Below are 12,977 nucleotides of genomic sequence, written 5' to 3'. Positions count from 1 at the left end.
AAGCTGCAGGCCTAAAAAACCTTATGACAAAATACTGCAGTTTGAAAGTGGAATCCAAGGGTCAGAATTGATTTTGACAACACTCTTATAACGACCATCAAGTCCAGCTTGAAACCCTGTGGATGGTGATCCTTGTAATGGTTTGTACCGGTTACTACTCCGTGTACTACAATAAAATGTTCATGGGGTAGTCTGTAGTGGGTTTGACACAGTAATTCCAAGCGTTTTTGATTTATTGAGCTTTTATATTGTTGCATTAAACATAATTAAAACCAACATCATCGGGGTCTGAGCAGTGCTTTCTGTGACGAGTAATGTGAAGTCACCCTTTAAATATCAGTTTTAGTAGCTTACACTGAACACACAACACACAAATGTGAAGAACACATGACCACACTCTATTGTCTGGCCTGAAAATGTCCTTGTTCTTTATTTAAAAACACATGTGCTGACAGTGTTTTCAAGTTAAAAGCATATCAGCAGTTCCACATATATGCACATGGGTTTTCTGGCAGATGTAATCCTCGTGTTTCTCCAATCTTTATGTTCATCTGGTCTCAATGCTGCAAAATAAGAGAACAAACATATAAGAACAGCTGATCCTACAGGGTTGTACTGACAGATAAGAGGAGCTTAGCAGTATGTTTGCATTGCTGCAGATAGATAATGCTAAACATTGAATCTGTACTTTCTTATCAGCATGAAAAAAACCTCAGTAGCAGCATTATGACCATCATATGTCTAATCGAGTCCAGTTCTAATCCTAGCTTCACTTTTGCACTGAAGACAGAGTTTGACACTTGTACCTTAAAATCCCAGATCACCATGGCTCCATCCAGACCCACACTACTGTACTTCTGCACTTTGGCTCTCTCACCTGATACAACACACAGCTGCCTGCAGGACACAACACAACACAAATGCACAAAGCTTTTACAAAAGTTGAACTGTAAAAGTTTTCTAATGCCATAAACATAAGAAGCCTACCAGCAGCCTCCCCTAGAGGGAGCACAGTCTTGTATTAGTGTATGTACGAATGGGCAATATGCCTGAAATGTGCTCTTAGATGCTCTGCTGTGAGAGAAGTGAGACACACGCCTGTAACAGTGGTGGTTTCACAGTGGTTTCCGGAGACACCCTCTGAGTTCCACACTTGTACAGTTTTTACATGTACAACAACACAACTCAAAATATTCTTACCTTGGACAAACTACATGGGACAGAGGTCTTTTAAATGTGAAAGCCTAGTCTTTGACTTTTTGGTGGATCAGTGACTGAGACCCTATCACTGCCACAAGTCAGCCAGAAACCATATTCCTCCATCAATGCCAAACTTTTTTTTGTGTTCATCTAAATACATTCTATCAAATGGGGTAAATGTTTAGATGGTATTTCTATAAGGCATAGGTGAAGAAGTATTTTGCAGAAATGGTCCAGTTCAGAGTTATGAGTAGAGTTGCCACAAGGTGCTGCTGTTGGATCCAGATCGACACCAAGCAAGTGTTTTTTTTTATCTTTGAGCTGTTTGTAATTTTGTAATGTATTTTTTGGAAGTTTTATCCTTTTATTTGATAGTCGAGAGAGCGAGAAAGAGAGAAACACATATTTAACACATACCACTTTCAAACAACCATTCAAACTGAAAAACCTCCTTGATGGATGTTAAAATCCTGCTTCAAAGGGAAACAGCAGCGTCCCTTACGTGATGCTGTTTTGGTGAAGGGTGTCCATCTCGTTGCTGTCGTCCTCAGTGGCCTTCTTGTCCAGGTTGCGGAAGTGCTGCATGGCTGACAAGCTGCCCTTAGAGGTCTGCTTGGGGATGTCCAGCTTCTTCACAAACTCCAGGGCACCTGGACCCTTATAGGTGAACTGGTACGGGCAACAGTCATGACCCTGACATCGAGACAAGAGATTACGGATACAAGGCAAGGATATGAGGTACAAAAGGTAGAGTTGCTGGGGACACATTCACACTGGTCACACGTGTTCCACACAAATAGACACACACGTAGCACAGCAGGTAATAGTTACCGCAGCAATAATCTCAGTGGGGCTGACATAGAGGACGCTCAGCAGCGGCAAGCGGGCAGTGGTCAGCTGGGTAACCCTGAACAGACAAAGCGGTGATATAAGACATAAGAAGACAACAAAAAACTTTGGAAAAGACTAGGCCAGGAATTGGAGACATCTAGGAGACAACTGAAAGACACTGTCTCAAAATGAACTGGATGCTTCCCCTCCATTTTAGCTGAAGATTAACACTGGTCATACTGATGGAATATTTGGCTTAGCAGCAGTACTCACTCCTTCTTCTGGGCGGCATCAGCCACAGTGATGCTGCTGTTGTGGGCCACCCATGCCAGCTGGTCTCCGCTGGGGGAGAAGGACACGCTGTGCACCCATCCTCCACAGTCCTTATGCTCCAGCAGCACCTCCCCAAAAGGCATCTTGGCCCCCCAGGCAGTGGGTCCAGGCCTGTCCTCGATGTCCTTGATGTAGGCAGAAAAAACCCTGAGAAGCATGGAGAGCTGTTATAGTCTGTGGGCTTTGGGAATGAACATTGGGTTGCTTGATATGATGTATCACATACAAAACCTTTAAAATCCAATACAGGGAGACAGTAATAGAAATAAAGCAAAGATAACATTAAGTATTGTATATGATATAATATGGATATGTAATATGGATATGTAAATGTAGTAATCTAGCATACATATTGCTGCCAGTATTATTCTACAATAACAAATCCCATGAGAAGACCAGTAGCAACAATATGCTAGCTTGTCTTGCAGTTCTTATTTACCTGTCCTGTGGTTTTGAGGTGAACATGCAAATCTTTAAAACCTGCTAGCATAGAAACACTTAATACTTAATTTACACGCTATTTCCTCAAACAGGAGGAAAACAGTCCATTAATTGGGAACTATTTTCGGTAGCGGATGAATCCACATTTGGTGCTCTTGTGAGTATTTCTGGCAGTATGACAGTGTATGTGGGACTGAGTCAAAACAAACTACAGCGTGTGTGTTCATGTTAATGAAGGAACATGTCACCCAGTGCAACAGTGCGGTTCACTGATCTGTTTTAAACTGGACTAAGATATATTATATACACACACATAGCACTTTAGTAGGACTGGTGGTTTCACCTGCAGTGAAGGTCTGCAGACCCGGCTGCCAGTAGGATATTGTTGGGATGCCAGTCCAGACTCAAGACCGTGGAACAAATGGGCTTCTTTATGTGCTTACTCAGCCACCTGAAAGGGAGGGACAGTGGTTAAAAACATGTATTTGTATGTACCACACATGAAGTAAAGAGACATATCGGCCAAAAAGTTGGCATTTTTAATTAGAAATAAGGTCCAAGTCCAATTTTTGGTTGATGCATCTATAGATACATAGATGGATTGTTTTGTTTGACTTTCCATTCTGTTTGTCCATCGCCCCTTTGACAACTCTGTCCTGAAACCAATTAAGTCTTATTTGCAGAACTTTCAGTTTGATCGTGCTTTGCTCACCAGTCATTCTCCTTCTCAAAGTAGCAGACAGAGATGAGACGAGCTCCGCTGCCGAGGGCGAACTTGTTTTCCAGAGGTGACCATTTCACGCACGTGGCTGCGCGGTTGATGCGCACCAGAACCAGGGTGGGTTTCCACACGCCATCCTTCAGTGTCCACACGTAGGCGTTCCGGTCAGAAGCACATGTCACAATGCGGTTGGACTCTGGGGCCCAGTCGATGCCTGTGGACATAATTATGAGGCTGTATCAGCGGCGCAATGACTATAGAGTTCTTCCTACAAGGAAATACTAAAGATACCTCCTCTGATTTCAAATCACTCACATGTGATGATTTATTGTTATTTTTTGCAGTACCTGTGATTCGTCCACTGTGCTCAGTCAGCTCATGGATCTTGACCCATTCTTTGCCTTTCTTCTCATAGATGTTCACCACATTGTTATTAGGACTCACTGCAATCTCTGAGAAGAAATACATGTTGAAAAGTCAGTCTTAACACTGTAATAGTAATATAGTGTTATAGAGGTAGTAATGCCATGAAAGGTTAGAAAGGAGCATTAATATCCTGATCTTCTGAATGTGGATGATAATCTTGTGTTACATGTGTAAGGTTATTAGTGGGAAACTCATAAGACAGATCCTCTGCGAAGCCCTTGTCTACAATGTTATGACAAAAAAAAGTTTCTTGTTATAAATGTATTTATCAGCACACAGCAGCAGTGATCCTGGAGTCATTCCTGCTAAAAATGTAGCATGTCCTCATGTAAAGTGTATAAAAATGCAAATGTTCAGCAACAGCTGTAATATCAAACACCACCCAAACAGCAGTGGACATTGTGCAGCTGAAGTGCAGTCGGATGCATGCAGTAAAGCTCTTTGAGTCCATTTCCTGTATTGATAATCAGATTCCCTGCGGTTCACCAGGCAACATTAATGCAATTAGAGGGGGAGAGAAAATGTATCAGCAGGCTACACTGCAAGTTTAGTCCCTCCCTGTGTTAAACCCGCAAGTTAAAGAAAAAAAGAATACAGGCATGTGTTGTCTATGTCCATGCATTTTTATGTATATTATTTATATCTGCACAGAAATGTATATACGTGTGTGTTACTCTGTAAAAATGGAAATGCAGGCAGGTCAGTACGTTTGCCGTTTCACCTACGGGTTCTGTCTTTGTTCCAGGCGTGGCAGGAGAGCGGCTCGAGGCCAAAACTGTAAAGTGACATGTCTGAACAGAGGCAGGAGAGCTGGAATGTGGGTGCTGTCACAGCCGGTCTGCAGATATGCTGCTGCAGGTCCCAGGATGAGATTAGAGAGGAAGACAGGAAAACAGAAAAGTTGAGCAACATAATTCACCTGGAAATTTGGTCATAGGAAAGTGGGTGAATTCACTTTATGGGCAGTGAATTACAGTATGGGCTTATCAGTTTATTTCTGCAACAACCTTCATTTAGCTCAGTGTTAGCTGTGTGAGTAATGACTGTGAGGTAACTACACCTTTATCAGGTGTGGTGCACAATGTGCAAACATGCTTTGGCTGTTACATGTGTGTTTTTTTCTGCCCTCTAACAATAACCTGATCCTGGCCGAACAACACACTCCTTAGATTTTTGAACACAGAGATGTCAGTCTCTTACAGTTTTGTGTTATTATCGTAAAGCATAGGAGAAGTTAGTGCCTGACAGTTTGATAGCATTTCAGCATAAACAGCTCAGACTGGTGCACCGAGATACATTCCAAGCATTACTTTTGGTGGTGTGTTTGTTTTTACCCCACTTCATTAAACAGACACTAACAGAGAGAAAAACTGACGAAGAGCAACATCCATTAGATTAGACAGATTAGAGTGGAATAATGTTTTTCTGTCGCTGTGTGGACCAGATGCAAAGAATAAACCAGTTTCATCGGCAAACGGAATCTGTACAAGTTGATTAGATGTGATAAAAAAAAAAAAACACTTAGATGAAAGATTATTACTTACCTTTGCTGTTTGTGTATGTGTGTGTGTGGTCAGGCTGAATTGATGGTGGTGGTGGTAGAAGGTGCAGGGCTGTTATTCGTGGACTCTGGGCAGTCGACACGAATGGAGCTGTGCAGTCTGACTTGGTGAAGGAAGTGGCTGAGGTATTACTGAAGGGAGTGAAAGAAAGGTGGGTGTGCCGGCTAATGGCTGTTGAGCAAGCGTCTCGTCTGGAGCAAGTTGTTGTCATAAACCTTTGCAGGTGGCTATCACCATAACGTTGGTAGCCACCATCATATACACAGCAACAGTTCATACAAAAACACAACCCCCTTATAAATCATTTGCCCTTTCAGTGCAAGTTACATTAAACTGAATGCTGCTTTTTCCATTTTACTTACTGAAGTTTGGTGAATTACAAACTAGATTAAGCCCACCAACAATTAGGTGTTACATTACTAATTCTGCCATTTATTCTTTCTGCTTACCGGATACATTGTTTTGTCCAGAAGATTGTGAGTTTAAGGTGACTTCTGCATTTTTTTTTTCTTTTGTCCCAAAGATATCACACTTACAATGGTATAAAACTGAGGAAAAACAGAAAAATCCTCATATTTTTGAAGCTGGAACCTGAGATGTATCCACTTTAAAATTAAGGAAATGATCAGTTATCCGAATAGTTAGTTGTTCATTTCCTTTTGATCGACTAATTGATCAGTTTGTTGTCTGGTAATAGAAAGAACGAGGTTCGAGGGTCTGTCATGACAGTATAAAATGTGTATTTGCAATTTGTTGTTTATTGACTATATGCTTATATGTTTATATTTTCTTTCTTTTTTTAAATTTCTCAGTTCTGTACATTATTTTTGTGGGGGTGCTTTTATTGTGAAAGAATCAAATCGGAAGTGGGTGGGGGGTTCTGTACTGTCAAGCAGGAAAACAAGACGCATCCTTTGATGTTGGGTGAGGATTTTTTGAGCACTTCGCAGTCTGAATAGTTAGTTGTCACACATTTATAAATGGATTCATTTAAAGTGTGTATTTTTCCCCACTTGATGGTTGCGTGTTTCTCTTTGTTCATATACGGGACTGTGGGAGCCAAATAGTTAGCACGCTAAGCTAACTGAAGTTGGTATTCAAAATGGCTAATTTTCAGAGACCCTGCAGGCTTAATAACAGTATCTGTTATTGGTACGGCACTGACTGACGTTGGCTACATTCCCTGGTTATGCAGAAACAAAACGTTAGCCTTATGAAGTAGCTAACTACCGTTAGTTGATGTATCCTTCTCAATACTTTGCTAAGTAGAGTACCGTCTAGAGTTACTTGTTCTTTAGCTATTTGGGTAGCTAACTACTTAACTCCGTAATGCCACTACTGTTGATACGGCAGAAGTTATTACACACTTTGCTGATGGGCATTGGACATGGTAAATGAAATATTCACAAACAAACAGAGAAATAGTAAGTAGATCAATTCAAGTTCAAATTATATGCACATTATATGCGCATTGAACCTATGGCCTTTGCGGACCTTGGAGACCTGGGACCCCAGGGTTGGCTCAGTTGATAATCCAGCCTTGTATGTAGGCAATGTCAAACTCTCAACACAGTCCTCTAGTTTAACCGTCATCCTAATCTTTTGTAGAGGACAGTCTCCTTTCTTTTCCTCATCTATTTTATTGTGTATTTATTTCAACAGGAAGACAGTGAAAGCCTGTTCCTTATGAGCTGATTTTATTTAAAAATCAGTAAACATTGTTTAAATAGTTAAATCATTGTTTTATCACCCTGCAGTACTTGACAGGAGCAGGGTCCTGGTTACATTTCTTATGACATGAATCTCAGTTGGGAAGCACTAACATAACTTTCATATTGAATGGAGTACTGCATGTTCCTTATATAACAAACCAAAATGACTCTTACAATACAGAGAAGCTTTACAATGCTGTTGTGTGATGCTATGTTATTAACCCTTAAATGCATGGGCTGTACGCCAAAGCACACCTCTTATGTGAGGTGTTTTGTGTTATTGCGTGGCAGTGTGCACGGTTCCGGGGTGTTAAACAGTCACAGGCTGTTAAAGATCTGAGGTCTTGCATTGTATGGAGGGTTGATGGAGATGGAACGTGAGAAAGGGTTTGTTGGGCTTGGCTTGTTGTTTGTAAAATTTGGCAGAAACCAGCTTCCTGATTCTTTGGTGTGTTTTCCACTCTTCTTCTTCTTCTTCTTCAAGGTCACAAGACAAAGATGGCATCAAGCAGTACAAGCAGCGAAGAAGAGCGGAGTCTCAGAGAGTGTGAGCAGTATGTCCAGAAGCACAACATCCAGCAGCTGCTCAAGGACTGCATCATCCAGCTGTGCACTTCCCGGCCTGACCGCCCCATGGCCTTCCTCAGAGACTACTTTGAAAGACTGGCGAAGGTGGGTGCCGATACGTATGACAGCAAAGGCTCTGAGATCACATGACACGGTCATTTGATTCCATGGGAATATAAAATATAAAAATGCTGATTAATGCAGCAGACCTGTAATGAAATAAAGTTTTACAGACTGAGCGTCACAGCTCAGCCATTCTCAGTGTGGATGTAAAGTAATGTAGAGTGACCCAGGTGTGGGTTTGTGTCCCCTGGTGGCCAGCAGGAGGAGGCCCAGCAGATGGCTTCACAGCAGAAGTCCAGCTCATGGTCAGACTCTCGTGAGGATGAAGTTTCTCCTCCCATGAACCCTGTGGTGAGAGGTCGGAGCCGGAGAGGAGCCATCAGTGCTGAGGTGTACACAGAGGAAGACGCTGCCTCCTATGTCAGAAAGGTCAGTGAAAATAATTATATGAAAAAAAAAAAAAAAAATAGTATAAAAACTTTAATGTAAGCAGTGACGTAATGGTTAGGTCACCTGTAACCTACAGGATCTACCTGTTTCATACAACATTGTTGTGTTACAGCAGAAGATGGTCAGGACATAAAACAGCCATTTGACTAAACAGAGAAATACTGTTTTTGTTTATCTAAGGTCATTCCAAAAGACTATAAGAGCATGGCTGCCCTGGCTAAAGCCATGGAGAAGAACGTTCTGTTTGCCCACTTGGACGACAATGAAAGGAGGTAAAGAACAACAATCACTTTAGCAGTTTCGTTAACAGTCCTTATCCAAAAATGTCCAGCTCATCAGCTTATTCTTCCTTCTAGTGACATTTTTGACGCAATGTTTTCGGTCAACTACATTGCTGGAGAAACAGTCATCCAGCAAGGTGAGTTTAACACTGTTGTATATGGAGATAGTTGGGTTTCTTTTCCGTTCATTCACTCACTGCGACTCTTCACTGCTCCTGTTCCAGGTGATGAGGGAGACAACTTCTATGTTATCGACCAGGGAGAGATGGATGTGAGATCTCTTTATGTTTTTTTTTTTAATGCAAAGTGAAACAACTGCCAGTGTTTTTCAAAAGTGTTCCTCATCTTCCCTCGTTTAGTGAGATGTTCTTCAGTGAGGGAAACATTAACCACCTCTCTGCTGTGTCTCCTTCTAGGTATATGTGAACAATGAGTGGGTGACCAGTATTGGTGAGGGAGGTAGTTTTGGGGAGCTGGCTCTGATCTACGGGACCCCCCGTGCGGCTACAGTCCGGGCCAAGACCGATGTCAAGCTGTGGGGCATCGACAGAGACAGCTACAGGAGAATACTGATGGTAAACAGTGCAGTGCTGGGGGGGAAAAAAAATCCCAAAACCAACCAAAAAGCTGTGGGGAAATAATCAGTTCTTTTTTTTTTTTCCTTTTTTTTTTTTTAGGGGAGCACTTTGAGAAAACGCAAGATGTACGAGGAGTTCCTCAGTAAGGTGTCCATTTTAGGTGAGAACTTAGCTCTTCAGTTTTTACCTCATCAGACTAGACTTGACTGGACCTGAGCTTGAGCCTGACCTGACCTGTTGTTCCTGAGCAGAGTCTCTGGATAAGTGGGAGCGTCTGACGGTGGCTGACGCCTTGGAGACGGTGCAGTTTGAGGACGGGCAGAAAATTGTGGTGCAGGGTGAGCCCGGCGACGAGTTCTTCATCATTCTGGAGGTACAGAGCGCCTTCTAAAAGCACCAGTAGTACAGTCAGTGATGTGACACTGCCTGATAAAACAAACGATTACAGCCAATTTAGCCCAACACTCTGTAGTCAGGTCAAAACAATCTTCCACCGTTAGCATAGTAACCGCTACAGTGGACAGTTAAAGAGGATGTCTGCGCTGTGTTGCCAGGGAACGGCAGCGGTGCTTCAGAGGCGGTCAGAGGACGAGGAGTTCGTGGAGGTCGGCAGACTCGGACCGTCAGATTACTTTGGTAAGTCAGAGAAACACGAGGCCCTGACGGACATCTGTCATCTGTACTGTCCTGCAAAGGCAAAACACAGTATCTACAGTATCTGCTAGTTTGTGGATTCTATGACAGATTTTTTTTTTTTTTTCAGTTTGAATAGATGTATATGTACGTGTATCTAAAACAAGCCTGGTTTTTCTTTCCTGCGTTTTCCCAGGCGAGATCGCCTTGTTGATGAACCGGCCCCGCGCTGCCACCGTCGTGGCGTGCGGGCCCCTCAAGTGCGTCAAACTGGACCGGCCGCGGTTTGAGCGAGTCCTGGGTCCCTGCTCTGACATCCTGAAGAGAAACATCGAGCAGTACAACAGCTTCGTTTCCCTCTCTGTCTGAGCTCGTCTGCACTCAGACCCTTGTACTGTAGGGTCCACCAGCGCAAATCTGCTTTATTTTCCTACTCTCCTACTCTCTTTCACATATGTAACCACACCCACAACGACTCCCCACCACCACCACCAGGTCACGTAAATACATCTGTTACTCTTATTTCCTATTTATTGTATTTTTATGTATATGTACTCAGAAGATGGGATTTGTTTTCTGTGAGGAGTTTTTGAGGTCACACACAGATGAGAGTGTTACTGACCTGAAGCTGTAATCTCAGTACCACATAGGTGTTTGCATACACTTTGAGCATATAGCTGAAATGAAATAATGCAGTATGTTTGACTGACTGTGCATTCACGCTGTGATCCCTGTCAACTCAGAGGGCATGGAGATGTGGGTGGTGTAAAACTCCAGTTCCACAGTCTGATGGGAATAATAATGAAAAAAATGACCAAAAATGTTACATTATTGGTTTTTTTTTTTGTTTTCTTTTACAGTATTAAGTCAAAAACCGTTGACAGTGTGAATGCACAGTTCGTGACTTCATTCTTTTCTGTTTGTCGATGTTTTGTAGAAGTGTTTTCGACGGGAGGCAGCTGGCGTCCACGCTGAAACATCTCAGCGACACTTTCAACATTTCAGTTCGGTCAATACTTTGGTTGATGACCAGATACCAGCAAAACTAATGAACATTCCCATCAGCCTCAGCTGTACTTTATGTTTACTGCTAATCCGCAAATGTTAGCATGCTAACACACGGAAGTGCTAAGCGTGATATCCGCTAAAACCTCAGTATCATTGTTACTGGGGAAATGTTAGCATGCTGTCATTAGCATTTAGCTCAAAGTACTGCCTCACAGCAAGCATGGCTGTAGACTCTGTTTTTAAATGGATTCATATTGTGGTCTTGGTTTACCTTGTAGACCTTTGATTTGTAGACCTTTGGTTTGAGAGTCCTAGAAGCCATACACCTACGCTGTGGAGGATGATTTTTATCCAGGAAGAGAGAAAAAAATGTATATTTCCAATTAAGTTTAACCGCCTAGCTTCACGTCCCAACATTTAACTGATAACAAAGTGAATAAGGATAATGACATTTTCAGTAACATTTTCTCTTCGTTTTCCTTCAGCTCTTTAACTTTATCTTTCTGCAGACGTCCTTTAAACCCACAGACATCACGTGCTCTTAGGTTGTCCTGTTTTACGGCTCTGCTACAAATCTATATATGGAGAGGAAATGATATTTTTTTGCTCATTTTGTGATACACAAATCTTTTATTATCAGAGGAAATGTTTATAATGCAGTTAGATTCACCGTTTAGGGTCCATTAGATCCTGTCATTTAAAGGCAGTGCAGGTCAATGATACAAAAAAAACTTCAACAACAACAACAGCCAAAAAAGGGTGATGCCGTTAGATGAGCGCTCTGTCAATCATTATTCTCGCACTAATACATGGATGACATCTTGGTTGAGTATACATTGAGCTCCATACTGGACACTGGAGCCTGCATCATTTCCCATGATGCAGTACCATCTTTGATTTGAACCCCCTGTGCCTGCTAAACACCCAGAGCTTTTACAACTCCCTGCCATTTTGGTTTTGGTTTCCTCAGACCTGAGAACCACAGAAGGATTCAAACAGCTGTATGTTCCACAGCCGAACAGTTCTGCTACTGATGAGGATCTTAATGTGGTCTAAACAGATGCATCCATACAAGAGCTTTACCTAAAATTCAGCCCACATGTAAACTTGTGCATTTGGATGTTCAGTCCTTGCCTTACACTCACTGCTGATGCTTCTGTGTTCTGTTCCCTGTTCTCACACTTGTGTTTTCCCGCACTCATTCAACGCACTTGGTGTTAAAGCGTTTCTGATCTGTTTTTCAAAGATGTCTTATTCAGTAGTATTGCATACTTACATCTTGGTACTGTATTTTTTTTTCTTATCAGCTGTGTTTTGTTAAACCTACAGTATTTCTCATTCACTGGATGGTCAAGAGCTGAGATACTGAGCGCAAACGTGTAGTGCCGTCTTCTCTTAGAGACCCGGGTTGTTGTGCAGAAGCCTGCAGTAGATAAGTCGAGCTGCAGCCAGTCTCTGCTGAGGACCATTTTCTATAGTTTTTTTATGCTTTTTCGTCTTCGATTGATTGGAGTGACTGCGCTTAAACGCTGGCGTGTTTTGGGGTTTCTCTGTCGGATTTCTTCACAGCAGGTCAAAGCAATAAAAAGAGATCAGTGTTTTCATCGTGTGTCTTCACTTGCTGATGCCTAATCTTGACACCCTGAATTTTGTGTTTGAGTTTGAGAATTCCTGTTTGAGTTGCTGCTCACGACAGCATGGTTTGGCAGCTGCACTCCAGGTCTGCGAGCTAATGGGAAGAGAGCAGATGTGTCCCCAGATGTGAAATACATCACTTACTTTTCTACCTCAAGTATAAAGTATAAGAGCAAGTTCAGTCTGTGACTGATTTAAAGAAAAAAAAATGAATCATGAATTCAACCCTGATTTATTTATCCAGTTATTAATTAGTGTGTGGAGCTGGTTCTCTGTTTATGGCAGTGTAATGGCACTGGAGTCATTTAGGTGTAATTGCATTAATAGAACAGTAGAGGTCTCTGTATCTCCACAGTCTTTTCAACTTGTTTCTGGAACACAGGTCACAGAGTGGGTGGAAGTTTACTCAGAAGCTGATGTTTGGTAAATAGGTGTGTGTGAATAGATATTTGAGACTTTTAGGATCCTTTATATTACTTTATTATTTATATTACTGAGTCAACCTGTCAACTTTAATTTTGGTTTCGTGTTTTTCA

The 12,977-nt window shown here is 42.0% G+C and overlaps 2 protein-coding genes across 4 annotated transcripts; one reads left to right on the top strand and one right to left on the bottom strand.

Annotated features, from left to right (window-relative positions):
- Positions 1–377: 377 nt before the first annotated feature.
- On the bottom strand, positions 378–5,654 carry zgc:86896 (uncharacterized protein LOC415190 homolog). Its single transcript, XM_041061768.1, has 10 exons — positions 5,497–5,654; positions 4,678–4,804; positions 3,874–3,978; positions 3,518–3,740; positions 3,149–3,256; positions 2,305–2,511; positions 2,032–2,107; positions 1,703–1,893; positions 807–897; positions 378–563 (listed from the first exon to the last, which is right to left on the bottom strand). Exons 2-10 carry the CDS (start codon positions 4,739–4,741, stop codon positions 558–560), a joined length of 1,071 nt encoding a protein of 356 aa, XP_040917702.1. The 5' UTR covers positions 4,742–4,804; positions 5,497–5,654; the 3' UTR covers positions 378–557.
- A 731-nt stretch (positions 5,655–6,385) lies between these two features.
- Positions 6,386–12,408, top strand: prkar1aa (protein kinase, cAMP-dependent, regulatory, type I, alpha (tissue specific extinguisher 1) a). 3 transcript variants are annotated; one of them, XM_041061766.1, is made up of 11 exons: positions 6,386–6,438; positions 7,711–7,898; positions 8,118–8,285; positions 8,487–8,578; positions 8,663–8,724; positions 8,812–8,858; positions 9,004–9,162; positions 9,265–9,325; positions 9,417–9,538; positions 9,720–9,801; positions 9,995–12,408. In XM_041061766.1, exons 1-11 carry the CDS (start codon positions 6,432–6,434, stop codon positions 10,165–10,167), a joined length of 1,161 nt encoding a protein of 386 aa, XP_040917700.1. In that variant the 5' UTR covers positions 6,386–6,431; the 3' UTR covers positions 10,168–12,408. The 3 variants fall into 3 exon arrangements, with proteins under 3 accessions (XP_040917700.1, XP_040917699.1, XP_040917701.1); XM_041061765.1 differs by having other exon boundaries at positions 8,115–8,285; XM_041061767.1 differs by having other exon boundaries at positions 6,419–6,472; positions 8,115–8,285.
- Positions 12,409–12,977: the final 569 nt, after the last annotated feature.

Source organism: Toxotes jaculatrix, chromosome 18, assembly GCF_017976425.1.
Source record: "Toxotes jaculatrix isolate fToxJac2 chromosome 18, fToxJac2.pri, whole genome shotgun sequence".
NCBI classification, from domain to species: domain Eukaryota; kingdom Metazoa; phylum Chordata; class Actinopteri; family Toxotidae; genus Toxotes; species Toxotes jaculatrix.
This window is presented reverse-complemented; position numbering and strand designations above follow the sequence as displayed.